The sequence below is a fragment of the Aulostomus chinensis genome, chromosome 23 (genome assembly GCF_037954235.1).
Source record: "Aulostomus chinensis isolate RoL2024-O1b breed Wild chromosome 23, RoL_Achi_v1.0, whole genome shotgun sequence".
NCBI lineage: Eukaryota > Metazoa > Chordata > Actinopteri > Syngnathiformes > Aulostomidae > Aulostomus > Aulostomus chinensis.
Genome location: NC_141342.1, coordinates 17,859,790 through 17,876,571, shown reverse-complemented (window position 1 = coordinate 17,876,571; position 16,782 = coordinate 17,859,790). Strand labels below are relative to the sequence as shown.

The 16,782-nt window shown below is 47.2% G+C and overlaps 2 protein-coding genes across 5 annotated transcripts; both read left to right on the top strand.

The window, feature by feature from the left end:
* The first annotated feature begins 245 nt into the window (after nucleotides 1-245).
* LOC147239884 (guanine nucleotide-binding protein subunit alpha-13-like) lies at nucleotides 246-12,171 on the top strand. Its single transcript, XM_086195658.1, has 5 exons — nucleotides 246-866; nucleotides 2,585-2,811; nucleotides 7,439-7,489; nucleotides 8,800-9,000; nucleotides 10,317-12,171. Exons 1-5 carry the CDS (start codon nucleotides 584-586, stop codon nucleotides 10,686-10,688), a joined length of 1,134 nt encoding a protein of 377 aa, XP_086051784.1. The 5' UTR covers nucleotides 246-583; the 3' UTR covers nucleotides 10,689-12,171.
* A 487-nt stretch (nucleotides 12,172-12,658) lies between these two features.
* On the top strand, nucleotides 12,659-16,584 carry LOC147239883 (uncharacterized). 4 transcript variants are annotated; one of them, XM_086194717.1, is made up of 6 exons: nucleotides 12,659-12,946; nucleotides 13,190-13,213; nucleotides 13,548-14,693; nucleotides 15,580-15,690; nucleotides 16,031-16,144; nucleotides 16,214-16,584. In XM_086194717.1, the coding sequence occupies exons 2-6, from the start codon at nucleotides 13,201-13,203 to the stop codon at nucleotides 16,240-16,242; spliced, it is 1,413 nt and encodes a 470-aa protein (XP_086050843.1). In that variant the 5' UTR covers nucleotides 12,659-12,946; nucleotides 13,190-13,200; the 3' UTR covers nucleotides 16,243-16,584. The 4 variants fall into 4 exon arrangements, with proteins under 4 accessions (XP_086050843.1, XP_086050844.1, XP_086050842.1 ...); XM_086194716.1 differs by having other exon boundaries at nucleotides 12,660-12,898; XM_086194715.1 differs by having other exon boundaries at nucleotides 12,660-12,898; nucleotides 12,985-13,213.
* The last annotated feature ends 198 nt before the right edge of the window (nucleotides 16,585-16,782 follow it).

Here is a 16,782-nt window from a genome sequence, read left to right as displayed (position 1 = left end):
GAGCGGGGTCACAATCATTTTATCGATCTGTGCGTTGATTTTTTAAAACTTTTATTTCCGAGGGTGCGTGGAGGCAACATACCTACAGCCCAGAAAGGGACTGACCAATCACGGCGCGACCTTTTTCTGCCCAGTCAATTGTTACGCAATGACCAGAATGAGCCACCAGAGGGAGACATGGCACCGCCGATCGATGCGATGCACCGCTGCATTTTATTTCAACTGAATTCAAGAACCAAACGTTTATTTTTGTACGTTAAAACTTCCAAAGAGTGTTACACACGCCGAATGAACTCGGCCTTTGTCGTTTCCATGTTTCGGGTGACAACGTTAAGACTGCCGTATTTCTTTTTGAAGCTAGGTGTCAACTGACATGTGCTAACACCATAAAAGTATTCATCGAGGTCTGTGAATACAAAGATGGGGGTTTTGCCGGATTACACGATAAGCTAAACACGAAGTGACCTCAGATGTATTGTAAACAGTCAACAGCAGTACTTCCTGAGTTTAGGGAAGGGGCTTGGTCCCGTGCCTGCGCCCCGCGACCGCGCACCAAATTAGCATCGATGAAGTTTGAGCGAACATGGCGGACTTCCTGCCGACCAGGTCCGTGTTAAAAGTTTGCCTGCCCGTTTGCCTGCTGAACAGCGGCGAGGTAGAACAGGTTAGGAAGTCCAAGGAGATCGACAGATGCCTCTCCCGGGAGAAAACGTACGTGAAACGGCTGGTAAAGATCCTGCTGCTGGGCGCTGGCGAGAGCGGCAAGTCTACTTTCCTCAAACAAATGCGGATCATCCACGGGCAGGATTTCGACCAGCAAGCCAGGGAGGACTTCAGAGCCACGATTTACAGCAACGTTATCAAAGGTAACCTCTCCGGTTCTCTACGAGTGAGGGGATATGCGTTTGTTTTTTTGTTTGTGTGTGTGTTGTTTTACAGCGGGCTGAAAGGCCCCCGGAGAGGCGTACGAGAGGGATGGGAAAGTTTCCACATCTGTTTCAGGGGCTGCGTGAGAGGACACGAGCTGTAACCTACATCTGCCATCGACACACCCAACACCAACCGTGATTACATCTCACATGGAGCCCTTTTGATTCCCCGTAGACACACTTGACCTCTTTTTTTTTTGTTTTTAGTTTTTAAATGCGACTTTCGCAGTGCGTGCGTCGACCAGCTACAGGCGAGTTGCCCAGCTGCTAATCCTCGAGATGAGGCTAATGGAGGGCTAGCTGCTGTACTGTAGTGAGGCTTGTTCTTTTTCAACTTCAGTCGTGCGCTTACAGACGTGTGGGCAGGCAATTAAAATAAAAAGTGACATTTTAACTATAATTTCAAGCCATAAAAAAAACCATCTAATTTACAGGCTTGAATCAGCAGCCGGGGTGATCATGCAGTGATAAAGTCACAGTAGCAGGTTTTTAACAGGGTTCTTGGCGAATGTGCTCTACCGTGTCCACCAGCCAGGGGAATATGATTCAATATTGAATGCAGGATTTTGTTTCTGCTGATTGCTGTGATTATAACATCCAGCAGGTTTGTTGGGGTGTTCTTTTTTTTTTAATAAAAAAAAAGGAAAAGTCATGAAATTCGTAAATGGGGCAGCTTCCAGGCTTTAATCTGTGTTTCTGTTGTATAAAATCATGTTGCTTGTCATTCCTTTTTTAGTGGAGGGTTTTTTTTTTCAGGTTGAATTTCATGCGGGAGCAGACATCTCAGGGAATGTATGGTCGTGAAATTTCCCTCTGTGGTGTTGAAATGATTTGGTAAGAGCGTGCATGAACCTTGGAACCTGTCAGGTTTGAAGACAACAGTTCAAAGTCTTGAAAAGTTTGGAAAATGTCTGAGTTTTGCTGGGCTGTGTCACCCGGGTTCAGAGGAGGGGTTTCAGTTCGGGTGCATGCCTGAGAGGTGCCCCATGTTCGGTGTAACGCTGTGTTTCAGCTCTGGATGGACCAGCGTTGTTTTTAAAGGTTGATATCAGTTAATAGGAAGAGCCCATGACTGGTACTTGTTACCGACGTTTAGTGGCAGTAAATCTTCACTTTTAGTCCCGAAATTTACAGCAGGTCACATTTCAACTCAAGGCTGGTTTAGATTAATGCCTTTTAATTTTGTTTTTAACTCTGGAACAAAAGAAGCAGCATGAATTATTCATCCAAGGTGTCTATACTGCTTATCTGTGAAGGTTTGCTTGAGGGGGGTGGAGCCTATCCCAGAGGCGAGGTTCACCCTGGACGGGTCACCAGTCTGTCACAGGGCCATCAGGAGTAATTAGGGGTTCAGTATCTTGCTCAAGGACACTTGGACATGGCCACCGGGGGAAGTGAGGATCAAACCAGCGACCCTTATGTTGCTCAACGCCCACTCTCCCTCCAGCCACGGCGCCCCTATGTTGATAAAATAACTCCTAAAAGGTTTTTTTGGACGAACATTAAAGTGTCGACAGACGCCAGTAGCTGTGCGTGGGAAGTGAAACTGTCAACCATGACGCTAAAGCCTTTTAGAAATTCTCGTATTGCTTGAATGACTCCCTGGACGTCTGAATGAATTCTGCACTAAACACTTCCCCTCATCTCCTGGCCAGGTATCCGTGTGTTAGTGGACGCTCGGGAGAAGCTGCACATCCCCTGGGGGGACCCTGACAACCAGCCTCATGGGGACAAGCTGATGGCGTTTGACACCCACTCAGCTAAGATGGTCAGTGGGCAGCTGGAGACCTCCGTCTTCCTGCGGTACCTTCCCTCCATCAAAGCTCTGTGGGCGGACTCGGGTATACAGAACGCTTACGATCGTCGCAGAGAGTTTCAGCTGGTACGTGGATGCGCTTACACACACACACACACACACACAGAAGAATCTTTACTGAATGATTTTTGTCCTGGTAATCCTCATCGTGTTACGCCCAAATCTCCTCTGGAGTTTGCTTCTTCCTGTCTGTCCTCTGTCCCTGTACCTCTCGCTCTGGTTCTTGTTTCTCTGAGTGGTCAGACATGTGATTTAGTCAGCTTCCTGTTTACGCCTCCCTCCGTGTCTCTTGGCTGTCAGCATGCACATTTTAACACACTGACATTTACCCCAGAATCGAGCCGTGTTCACACGTGCCTCCCTGGGCATTGTGCTGCCTCCATAGTGTTTAAATTTTCATACGTGCTGTCTGGTCATGTGACATGTTTAGGGCGTCCCATTGAAAACAGGAAACACTTTTCCAAGGTGTTTTCAGCAATGAGACTGAAGTGTAAATTCAACGGTTGCACAAGCCCGCGCTGCTGCTCTCAATGGTGTTTTGTTGGCCGGTCGTGCACTCGGTGTGTTGCCGTGAGCCGGTTGTGCAGACAGCCGGGGGAATAAGAGTGATCAGAGCTGGAATGTTGATCTGTAGTTAAACAGCTTTATGCTTACAAACAGAGCCCCCGCGCCCCCACCCACCCACCTGGCCTTATTTGCACACAAACATTAAGTGTCACACACCTCAAGTTACACAAGGACACATAAATTGTGTGTGTAAAGAGCTGAGCTGGGTTATGTGGCTCTGCTGTGGATTTCATATCCAGAAAGTGATAAGCGTTTCTGTGCATTTGTGGAACAAATACAGTTGAAAAAGTGTGTGACTCATTGTTCTATGGTTAACCACAGACACCCCCCCCCCTTTTTCCTTTTTTTTATTCCCCGTCTGAGCTTTCGTCATCTCCCTCTGTTCTGTTTGATGTGGCGTGCAGGTGGTAAGAGAGGTCAGAGCAGTCGTGGTCATCAGTAAATATCAGTCGCCTGATCTGCGCCGGACTGTCCACGCTGCGACGCAAGCGCCTCCTTCTCTCTTGAGGTGGTTCTCCTCCGTTCCTCGCCACGTTCCTCTCCTCCACATTTTCTGTGTTGCCTTCGCACTCGCACACGTCCTACATGGAAGAACGTAGAGAAACACTGTTGGAAAAAGACACAGTAAAATGCAGCCCAACAACATGAAGACAATAGTTGTTGTTTTTTAACGCGATCTTTGTCTTCACCTGCCGTTAATGCTGCGTTAGCGCCGTTACCTCACCAATATTATACACAGGAAATCACGCGTTTTGGAACACTGAAGAAACGTCAACAGATTATTACGTGAACATTACGTGGACCGAGCTTGCAGAACGAAGGTGATGTAGCAACAGTTTAGACTGGAACACCTGGCTAGTAAAACACGCGCAGTATCGAGGCGAAATCTAGCTTGGAGGGGCAGCCGTTGAAGTAGAAACAGAATCCTGCGACGTTTATCTGTTGATCTTTCTCAACCTGAGCCAGGTCACGCAAGCGTGGTCGACCCCGTCCTCACGGCTTCAGGTGCGTAGACGACTTTTAAACGCCACTGTTTCCCGGTGGTGAAGGTGACGATTATTCTGGCCCTTACACGGGGAAAAAAAAAAAAAACGAAGAAGAAATATACTAAGATAAAAAGAATGTTTGTTGTAATTCATGTTGGTGCTGGAACTTTTTGTAAATTCAACACAACAATTAATGATTGTTCGGTGATGGTGCTTCCAGGAGAGGTGACTCCAAAAGCAGGTTCAGGTTGTATCACTTGAACCATTATTGTTGTTGTTGTTGTTATTCCTCTGGATCCATGTCGGGCTTTAGATGTATTATATAAACTGTATTCATTTACTTTCATAGGCTCAGTGTGTAGAAATACTTCACGTTTGTGGCTCCTAGCCTGACACATCAGAAGGTTTTGCTGCTTTCTTAAATTTGTTGTTTTTAGGGTTTTGGTTTAATATCAAAAGTCAGTCAGTCTTCTTCTTGAAATGTGTTCAAGACCCATTTGGCCCGTTTTAACATCACCGTTTTACCTCCGTTTCACTGTCACAAGCACGTGACAACGTTTCAGCGTTGTCTCATTGAAGCTACTTTCTAAACACAATGCTGTGGGTCTTGTCTTGGTACAGCAGTGCATGTCACACGTGACCTAACGTCAGAGAAAAGTTTTCATATCGTGCACTTGAACATTTGCGTGGATTCGTTCCGTCGCCGGCTTAGAACACACGGGAACACATCGATAGCAGTACTTTGTTAATGTTCTCCATTTGAGGACTCGTCTGTGGAGCCTCACTACGAGCTGTGAGTTGGACTTAAACAGACCCCCGAGGGCGCCGGCGTCAAACCCAGCAGCAGCAGGAGAGTTGCTGTGTTGGAGGCGCTTCAGTCCGCCGGCTCTCGTTACAGACGACTCATTTGCGTCTCTGGCGTCATTCTGTTTGTCACTGTGGCCTCAGCCATTTGCATGACAACTGACACGTGCCCTCAAGCTTCCTGGTAACTATCATCAAAAACACGAACACGCCACAATCCCACGTGGCTCGTCTTCTCGCTCGACGCCGTGTAAAGGAGGTGTGCCCCGACGGTTGGTGATATTTAAAGAACAGGCTCGCCACTGTGTTTGTGTTCTAATGTCATGAATTATTCCTCCTTAAGCGGCATGGAAGACACAATCCACATTTTGAAAAACATCAGCTGCCAACCTGGTTACTCCTCCCTCCACCTGCACTCTACTGCATTACTCCACCTGTGCTTCCTGCGACGTGCCAGCTCCTGCTGCCCATGTAGTATCTGACTTCGACCCCTTGCACACTGCACACACCCGTGCAGGCACAGGTTTTTCTGGCCTGGGGAAACCCGCCTGTAAAACTGATTGATCCTGTTCTCACTATGAGGAGATGGCGTTTCCTATCTGTGTTTAGTTGTTTCTTTCTCCCCCCGAGCGCTTCACATTCAACATCCTGATCGTAGTTACCTGCTGTAACAGAAGTGATTGGTGTCAGAACTGCGCCCGAGCGTCGAGTCTTGGGCTTGTGCATCATCTGCAGTAGCTGCGGTGAAAGCACCACGAGGGACAGCGGAGGGAGGTGCTGGAAGTCGGCCGCAAATTTCCGCGCCCACCCTCATTTTCTGCCCCCATCAGAGCCAAGCCGATAAATGCCCCTGTCCACTGCCGGATCATGTGACCGAACGCATGTCGGTAAAGCTGTTCCCACCGCAGAGGAAAAACCCAGGTGTTGTTGAGGGTTTGATTGGCCAGTGGGATGGGGCTACGCTGTCACCTGTGCTGCTGCGCCCTACCATTGCTGCTGCTCTCCTGCCTCGGACGGGAACAAATAACCCTCCCCCAGCCTGTCACCTCTGAACGAGCTGAGCCCAGTCACAAGCTAACCAGTGACATTGCTGTGTAATGTCATGTTTCAGTTTTGCTTTTACAGCATAAGTGTGTATTTTAGTTGTCAGGGATCAGAAGAAGCTCAGAGATTCTTCTTGTTTCGCTTCCCCTTTTTTTTCCTTTTTTTTTTTATTACCCGACTGATACTTGATGATTTCGAAAGCATCAGATTTGAGCGTCTTCACTGGGGCAAAGTCATCTGTGTGGTCAGAATTCGAACATTGTCTGTTTGCCTGTCTCAACCACAGCGGAAGGCCATTCTGCTCCTCCCTGGTGTAACCTCAGACTTGCACACGTTTTCTATCGGCGCACACAGGTTTTTCAGGTCAGGTTGGTATTTTTCAAAAAAAGATCATAAGGTGCAGACAGAAGCTGACACGAGGGGAAACGAGAGGCATGCAGCAAAGACGCGCCGAATTAAAGCCCAGTCTGACTCAGAAAATTAGAATATGAGGGCAAGAGAGCAGGTTTGTGGTGTCGTTGGTGTCAAGAGCCTGGAAGAACAACCTCCACCCAAGTGCTGTGTGGTTCAGGAGAGACGCTGAGGGGGAGAAAAGATGACAAGCAAAATCTGTTGTCTTTTGGGTTTTTTTGGACATTTTTGGTTGAGAACAGGATACACACACACACACACACACACACACACACTGATAAAGGAATGCTTCTCAGTCTTGGCAGCCGCATGTCCGGGCTTGCAATAATTGCACGCAAGCAGCACCAGAACGATGGAGAAAAAAACACCCCCTTACACACACACGCACACACACACACACTCTCAGACCTCACTGCACATCTGCACACATCAAAGACAAACTTAGTGCACACACACGTGATCATTGTAATATGTGATACTTTGCATCCTGCTCCATCTACTCAGGGCAGACGCCGCGATCAGGTGGAAGTTTGGATCAAGATAAAAACCAGATATTTGTTCTGAAACCTCACAATGAGGAAATGCCGCCCGGTGTCACAGAGCAGCATCAAGATTTGAGTTGGATTCGGTTTGTTTGTTTGTTTGTTTGGGTTTTTTTTTTTTTTTTGTGGCGGTGATCAAAGTGAGGGGGGAGGAATGCATTATTGTCCCTGATCACTGCAACCGTGTGGCAGCTGAAGGGGGACTTTGTCTCGGACCGGCTCTCTTTCTCCACAGCAGCCATAAATCCACGATGTGTTGAACGTGTGTGTACAGTTTTGCAGTTCTGTCGAATTTCACTTGCGAGCACTAACTGGAGCTTGTCCTCTGTCCTGTCGCAGGGTGAGTCAGTGAAGTATTTCTTGGATAATCTGGATAAGCTTGGCGAGCCGGTAAGTTGTTTCTGCTTGCACTGATTGTTAGAATCGGGCCCGCAGATGTTATAGTTCATATTGCGACATGTCTAGACAACGTGAGGGCGAAGCGGCGCTCATTAACTGACCGCTTTCACATCAGAAAGCTGTCGTAGCGGATGTGGAAAGTTGGGTTCACAGGAAACCAGCGGATATTATGTTAGATTTAAAAATAAAATCCTGTATTTTCATCAGATTAAACCTTTTTTTTTCCTGGAGGATATGTTGACTTTATTTTTGAAAGAGTAACAGGTACGGTTTATCATCTGACATTTACAATCATCTTTATATAAAATGACATTTATGAAATACAGCTAAAAAAAATTTCAGTAAAAAAAAAAACTTAAGCAAGTTGACAAATAACTTTTTAGAGTAGAAAATTCCCAACATCAGGATGTGAAGGTTCCATCATTTATTAAAAAAAAATAAATAAATAAATGTAGTGAAATTCCAGTTTAATACCAGGTTTCATGTCTCCTTGGCAAGGAAAAGCACATCTGTCATATGTTTTATTTTTTTGTCAATTTAAAGTCCAGGTTCAAAGTGTGTATTTACAAGCCAAATTGTAGGTATCGTGAATTTAAGATGTTTTCCAAGCGGGTGATGACAGCGTTGCTGTTGTTAAAGTCTGAATCCTGCAGGTCGTGCTGGTGTTAACTGTTCGTCTCGGAGCGTCAACACACGCTTCCTTCCAAACGCCAGTGGAAATTTCCTCCCTCACAGCTTCCGAGCTCCCCCTTTAGATTCCGAGTGTATAAAATAAGGATGTTAAACCTTCAACGCCTCCCAAAGTGTGTTTGTCTTTTATTTCTCGCCAAAGGTGAATGTGGGAGCCGATTTTGCTTTGTTAGGAACGAACAAAAAGGGCTTCCTTGAACTTTCCTGTGATTTCCACACGCATAAATGTGTCATCGTAAACTTTTGTAAGCCCTTTTCCTGATTGGAGAGAGAGAAAGTCAAACGTTCCCATATTGGATTAAAACAAGATGGTGTGCATCAAACATGCCTGTAATTTTGATTTTAATTTTTTAATCTAAAAATATTAATTCTTTCCTGGAATGCTGGAGGAGAGTTTTAATTAGACAGCTACTGATTCTATGCTCAAGAAACGCTCTGCTATCACTTGGTTCTGGTTTCTTTTCTTCCTCTACATGTTCAGTTCCTCCATTTCTGTAGAGAAAGTACAGATTCAGAGGCCATGGCGTGGTCCTGAGGTGTGTGTCATCAAACATGAGTGGACATTGGTGGTGTGGACATCAAGCGGTTGTGTGTATCTGTCTCTGCACCAGAACTATCTCCCCAGCCAGCAGGACATCCTTCTGGCCCGAAAACCAACCAAGGGAATCCACGAGTATGACTTCGAGATCAAGAACGTCCCCTTCAAGATGGTGGACGTGGGGGGTCAGAGGTCAGAGCGGAGGCGCTGGTTTGAGTGTTTTGACTCCGTCACCTCCATCCTCTTCATCGTCTCCTCCTCCGAATACGACCAGGTGAAAACTGGCCAGCCGTGCCGAGCGATAGCCATCTCATTTCCACACACACGCACACACACAATACCAGCTGATAAGTGGCACATTAATCAGGTTGTTCTAGCAGATAGTGTTTGGTGACTTTTTGATAATAAGCCTGCTTGTGTCTATTTGTCCACTCTTCATTCCGTGGACTTTCTCTGTGTAAATAAGCACAATAACCGCCGCCGGTTCACCAGATTACACATCATCTTTATAAGACGCCGTGACACGCAGCGCTTCCTCTCTCGAGGGGTGAACATGTAATATTCAAACAGGGTTTTTTTGCTGTCTTTGAAAAGAAGCTGTGACGTCAGGCAAACTCGGGTTATGCCGTCTCAAATAGATCAGCGTGTTTTGAGTTTCTGGCGCCGCACCCAGCTGGTGAAACGACGGCGCTACGTTGTCCTCTGATGCGCCTGTCTTCGCTCAGCCTGCACACTCAGGGCGGCTTCCTCCAGCTGGGGTTTCTCCTTCCATCCCAGACAACAATTCCAGCGTGTTTGAGCGATCCGATCATGGCTGGACAGGCCGAAAGCATCCAGGAACATGCGGAGGGGCGCGCTGTGACCTCATCCGTGTTGACGTGAGCCCACTTGGTGCTCAAATCTCGTTAACTGGGTTTCTACTGACAGCCTTGACAATTTTGAAAAGCCGGATAGGAACCGATGCACTCGGAGCTGTCCACATGTTATCAGGTCATCTAAGACAGCGGGTCCCACACGAGTAGGCCTCTCCCGTTGGCCTGCTACTCAAAGGAAGTATAACAACGATGAAGCAGGTCTATCATGGTGCCTCTTCAGTTCAGGCACGGTATGATTCACTCCTGGTCACGGCGGATGGATTCGTCTGTGCCTTCGGGGCTGGTTTTGGCTAGGCTAGCACTGCTAACGTTAATGCTGGCTCTGTCAGAACCGTACTGGAGGCCCCGGAGCAGATGGTTTTATCAGGACTCTGTTTTCAAATGATTTACTGCATCCTGCAACAGTCTCTGATGCTCCCATTGGTGTTGGGGGAGGGTGTTTCTACCATCTATCCATATTTGAGTAACTTGGGCAGCATATCGATGCTAAAAGTCCCATTCTGCCTAAGCCAGTAGGACGTGGACATGCTGTGGTTGTATCCCATCAACAGGCCAGATTCAGGGGGTTGCGCCCCCCCTAACATAACTGTGTGGACCCCTGGGGAAACCCCAGTTTGGAAACATGGATCTAAGACACAATGCTAGTACAATAATACTGTAGTAATACTAGAAGTAGCACAAGTAATTGACTTCTCCACTCTGTTGTCTCCGTCAGGTGTTGATGGAAGACCGGCAGACCAACCGGCTGCGTGAATCCCTCAACATCTTTGAGACCATCGTCAACAACCGCGTCTTCATCAACGTTTCAATCATCCTCTTCCTCAACAAGACAGACCTGCTGGAGGAGAAAGTGAAGAGCGTCCCGCTCAAGGACTATTTCCCCGACTACACCGGCCCCGAGCACAGCCTGCCGGACGTCCAGGCGTTTATGGTGGAGTGTTTCCGGGCCAAGAGACGCGATGCCACTCAGAAACCGCTGTACCACCACTTCACCACAGCCATCAACACGGAGAACATCAGGCTGGTGTTCCGGGACGTCAAGGACACCATTCTCCATGACAACCTCAAACAGCTGATGCTCCAATGACCCCTGTCAACCTGTGAAAGTAGAGGACCTGAATGGGGACAAACCACCCCCTCGCTCCTGAAGAGGACTTGGGAGAGACCAGTCTCAGAAGACATAACTCAGCATTCTTCATCAGCTGTTTTTATATTAGTTTTTACTGTCCTCTTTTGAAGAGTTCTTGTTCGTTCATGGTTTGGTAGGGGAACAAGTCAGTAGTGCAGATGGTTTGTGGTTACCAAGAGACAAGTGGCTGGTTTAGGAAGTTGGATAAGATCTGATGCTTGCAGCTTTGTCTGGAGACTCTCGCCTCTGGTCTGAGAGCTGCGCTCGAGCTCAAGACACGCTGGGCTTTCCGCTCACGAGTTGCCCGTGCTGGCACTGATGCTGGTGTTCGGCTACGGAGACCAGCAAAACTTTCTCAACCGGATATACGTCTTAACAAAGAAATGGCTAGAAAATAACCACCTGCTAAGTGAAAGGGTCAGTTGTATCACGACCGTCTGCGCCCACACATCCTGCTGGCATTGTGAGAGTTTTTTGCCGGTCTGTGTCCGAGCGCCGGGCTCATCAAGTTTAAATTCACTCCATTATATGTGTTGCACTGCTGCTTTGTGAGTACCTGTAGTTTATAGACGATACGGCAGCACAGCCCCTCCCTCCTCCATCCCCAGATGCTCCTTTATCCCAGCTCAAGGCCCAGAAGCTTCCTCCTGGGACAAGGACCGATTCCTAAACGATGAAAATGTTCAGAACGGTTGGGAGTGGAAACTGACGCCAGCGCTGGCACCTTGTCCGTCGAGCCAAGTGTGAATGAACCTGCGACGCCATTCCACAAAGCGTCTTCATAGAGACCAAATTACCGTTTCTCTCCTGCTCTTGTGCCAGGGTATCTAGAGATTCCAAGTTGATCTCAGTGTCCTCAAAACGTTTCTGTGCCAGTTGTCATGTCTTCGGTCATTCACGGGGTAAAATGACCTTCACCGGCATGTTTGGCAGGTGTGCCAACAAGTGAACCTGCAGTCCACTGTTTTCTCAGGGTTGAATCCGAAACCGGCATTAATGATGGTGTCACTGTTGGTGAAGTAAACCGATTAACATTCATCAAGGTGGCAAAGGGTCGAGACTCATCCAGGCAATTTCTGGGCGCCGTCTTCGTTTCTCTGCCAAATCACCACGCGCTTCCTACGAACCGTTCACGTCAGCAGTGTGTTGTTGTTCTGCAAGTATAAATCCTGTGATCCTCACTCGGCTTTCAATCCTGGCTTTGTATATACTGTAATCTGTTGCCGTGTAAATAATATTCAGGTTTATCTCCGTATATGTAAATGGTTGTAGAAATGGCATATTTTTTTTCCCCACTCTGAATGTGTTTCAAATCACTGCTTTTCCAATGAAGATGCCTTAGATGTATTTTTGTGTAATTTTTTTTTTCCACCACCAAATTCATTCCTGTGTCAATCTTCATGCCACTCTAACCTTATCAATAAAATATACTTTTCTAATGAAAGAATTTTGTTTTATTGCTACATCTTGGAAAAAAATAACAGCCGCTTAAAACAAAAATACACTTTGTTGCAAAGATTACAACAGAAGAACTGTTTTTTTTGTTCAAGCACCGATATTAATTCAGATGTATGTATTACATCAATTCAGATATGTACAGGGGTAAAGGGTCTTTACTTAAAAATGTTGGTAGCTATCATCCCAATATTAATAAATACAAAAATTAATCTTAGTCTTTGGCCTGTAAACCCTGCTACATCATAAAAACATCATACATGGGCAAAGTTACAGGATGGAACTGAAAGTTCTGCATTCATCAACGAAGTGGACTCTGTTTTGTTTATTTGTTTTTTCCAAACAAAAACTGGTTTGAGCTTGCACGAGGTAACGTAGAGACTGAAACCACATCTGCTCCTGAAAAATCCCCCACAAATCGGTTTCCTGTTGGCCCAGGTGCTTTAAACGACTAACCTGCTAATGCTCTCAAATTAGATCACAATCGCGACTCTCAAGCAAACACGCAGCTCACTCAAATGTAAAGGATTTTAGCTCCAGATAAATCTCCGAAATTGCCGCGTCCGTTCCGATAAAGACGACAAACGCGAAGCCGGAAGTAAGCGGCAGAGACACATCCCGACTCGCCGGAGACCGTGAAGGCGGCGGGCCGCACCCACTGACAACTGCACATGTTGGACGTTAATGAACCGCCAGAGACAACTGAATAATAAGTAATCCTTTATTTGTGTTGTTTTTGAACCCCATCATTAACATATCAGGTATTAATTTTATTTATGTGATTGTAATTTACACACAGGCTCTTAACGCGTCACCTAAAGGGTCTTTCCTTGTTCAAGAAGCTAGTACGACCGCTGCGACCGTTGGCCCCCGTTTGACGGGGCTTCAACCTGACAACAGAGCCTGAAATGGACTTATTAGTGACACAAGAGCGACTTCACTCTTTCCCCGTATACAACAACCCACTCTACCTAATTTAATTTTTATTTGTCTTTGCTTTCCAGACGCGTCCACCATGAGCTCCGGCGGTAAGTGTCACAAAATAGTTCCGTCATCAGAGCGAGACGTCACGTCACGCACACATCCCCTCACACACACACACACACACACACACACACACAGAATAACGGTGCAGTTATAACAAATTTTAACCCCTAATGGACGGTTGATGTTGTGTATGTAACGTATGAAGTGAAATGGACACAGCTAAGCAGGCATCATCCATGATGTTGGTTCACTAATTCTCTCAGTTACTTACTTGTGAGCATATAAGGTCTCACTGTCCTGAATGCATTGCAGTGTGTAACCATATTAAATCAGATACTTCAACTTGGGAGGTTTTTTTTTTCCCTCCCCCCACAGAGGTGTGTCCATTCTGTGGGAAAACCTACAAAAGACTGAAGAGCCACCTGTCCCACTGCAAGGCAGCTGCCACTTCTAAAACGCCTTCAACTGGACACGATGCCAGTCAAACGCCAGGTCAGGTGATCTCAGGCCTGTCCAAAACAAAAGGGAGGAAGTCAGCAGCTGTAACAACGGGGCCCCTTGCGACAAGGAAGGTGTCGGCGGCGTCATTAGGACTGTTACCGCCGGAGGAGAGCGTTACGTCACAGCCAGCATCAACAAAGAAGAAGAAACCAAAGCTGTCTGAGCAAAACAAAACAACCAGCTTGCTCTCCTCTGCCAACCCTCCCCTCATCTCCACCCCGTCCTCATCTCCCTCTAAGCTGAAAAAGACGAGTCTACATGCTTCGATAGAAGCCGCAAAGTCCGACCAGGTTTCGGAGGGATCGACTCCACAGGGCCGGCTCTCAGATTTAACTCTACAAAGTCCAGAAACAGGTCCCCGAAGATCCAGTCTAAACAAAAACACAGTGAAAGGAACTGTCCTTCCCAAAGGTGTCTCTCAGAAGTCACCCGCTAAAACTAAAAATACCTCTCCGCACTTGAAGGTCAGTGAAAATGGTGCCAAAGATGGTCACACAGAGGATTTTTCTGGGGATGAGTTGTCATGGAACACAGGAAGTAGCGGTCATCAGCCGAAAATCACACTCCAGGACGTTAGGGCCACATTGGCCCGATCCACAAAAGGCAGGCCACGCCTCCTGGGCCTGATTGAAGCTGCTCAGGACCTAAATGGCAAAACCAGTCCAGTTATAGCAGGAGATCAGAAAGATGGTAGACTGGACAAGACTGAAACTCTGGGGGACCAGCCGACCAGCACTAATTCACAACAGAGGGTTCCGACGCTTGTTCAGACAAAGCAGCCCGAACAAGCGTCTTCAGTCCCCCCGAAATGGGACGATTCCCTTGAGTCCAAACGAACCTCCCCCGCAACACTGCTGTCGTCCCCGGCGAGCCAGACCTCCCTCCAGCACAGGGGCAGCACTCACGGGGGTCCGATGGGGGGCCGTCAGTCCTGTCCTCTCCCTCCTCTTCCTGTGAGGGTGGAAAGAGCTGATGGTGAAGTGATGAAGGAACGCCAGCTCGGGAAAGAGAACGCTGCCGGTCAGTATTCACTGGTGAAAAGCAGGTTCTGGTGACGAAGCACCGACCATCTGCCATCATACCTTTTTATTAGTTTTCTGTCACAAATAAGATGTGACCTCATCACTACGCGTCCTGCAAACTAGATCTGTTGCATTCTTGTGTCACTTCAGATTAAGTGCTCACTACCACGTTTGACCAGAGGGGTCGCCAAAGTCAACCCAAACTGAAAGTGTGCAGAGCTGCTTCAGACCGTTATTTGACGTTTGAGTTTGTTTTCACCTGCATTTTTTCATTTGAATTTTAAAGGGAGATTTTGTAAAAACAAAAACAAAAAAAAACTTACATCTGAGGGAGGTCTTCTAAAGAAAGCTTTGGCTATGTTTACATTCTTAATGAATTTACATTGTTATAATTAATAAGAAAATATTTCATTCATGTTCCTGTGTGCATGCTACAAGCCGAGTCCCGCTAACGAGAGAAGATGCACATCAATATTCGCTTTCAGAATTTGACCTGAAACCATTTCCATCGTGGCGTCGGCGGTGTGTTCTGAGTCTTTTCTGCTCAGTCAAGTTAGTAACACCAGATGGACGCTGGAGCTGCGTTGTGAAGCAGACTGAATGCCGTTAAGCGTTCTCTAACGCTGCAAAATCTCTGGTTGGGCTTCATCGTGGGATCAAGGTGTAAAGATGTCTCCAGCGCAGCTAAAATTGAAATATCCCACTTGTTTTAAATTGACAGCTCCCAGCATGAATTTCTACTGGTGAAGGAAATGCGTTTTAGCTGTCACTCCATGTGAATGTCCTTTGAAACACTTTATGGTCTGTGTCTGGAATCGGAAGTGAGCCAGTACCCAGGATCACGTCTCGCTATCAGCAGCTTGACTGACTGTCATGAATCGCAGGTGATCTGGCGCAGCAGAGGCTTGGCCAGGTGAGACTGAGGGAGCTACATGAGTGGCTGGCCAGCAGGACGACCACCCAACCCAAAGACGTGGTGGAAAGCATACGAAGAGGTCAGCACGCGCACCTGTCACAGAACACACCTGCTCCTGGATCAGTGCACTGAAAGTACCCTTTGGGGAAACACGCTCACTGACATTCTTACAGAGACCCGTAGAACCAGCTAGCCTGGAGAGCCTGCTGGTCTGGTCAAGTCACAATGACCATTCATGGTTCTGCGGGTTGTCTATTGAGGCGTCACTTCTGCCAAACAAATAGAACACCAGTGACGTGAGCTGGTTGGTGTGTCATGTGACTAAATGGATCCAGGCTGGCTGTTCCCACGTTTCCACTCGTAAATCTTACATTCAGTATTTCCTGAAATGCCCAGTTCTGGTTTGGTGTCTCCTACAGGCTGGTGGTGGTACAACAGGAAGTATATTAGCGTGATGAGTCGCGTGGGTGGAGTTAGCATGTTGCTGGTGGGATACTTTGTCGTCAGCTACATCTGGGGGTACCCTCGCATCAGTAAGTCGTGTGGATCAATCCCACTGTTTTTCTGTGTATGTGGTTACATGTTTTCTTTTTTAATTCCAGAGAAAGAGCGATGGAGGAAGTACCACTAAGCTCAAGAGGAAGATGTTGGGAGAGACCAGACTGTAACCAGACTGGTGGGCGGCATGGCTCAGGGGTAGAATGGCCGTCTAGCAACCGAAGGGTCGCTGGTCGCTGGTTCAATCCCCGACCCCGGTGACCATGTCGAAGTGTCCTTGGGCAAGATACTGAACCCATAATTGCTCCTGATGAGTAGGTTGGCGCCTTGCATGGCAGCCTCCACCATCAGTGTGTGAGTGTGTGTGTGAACGGGTGAATGAGATGACACTGTAAAGCGCTTTGAGTGCCGCTAAGGTAGAAAAGCGCTATATAAAATTGAGTCCATTTACCATTTAAGAAGGGAACCGGGGGGGGGGGGGCGCATTACATCAGCGATGGTTCCTGGACGCCTGTGCAGGATCTGCTTTATGATATTTGAGGCCTTATATGAATAAGATGTAGCCGGCCTGGCCAAATACTGAGCACATCAAGTACATCCAGCCCGTAATGAGTCATTTATGAGTTTCTGACTCTTTGAAAGTTGGACAAATCATGGCTCTGCATACAGCGCG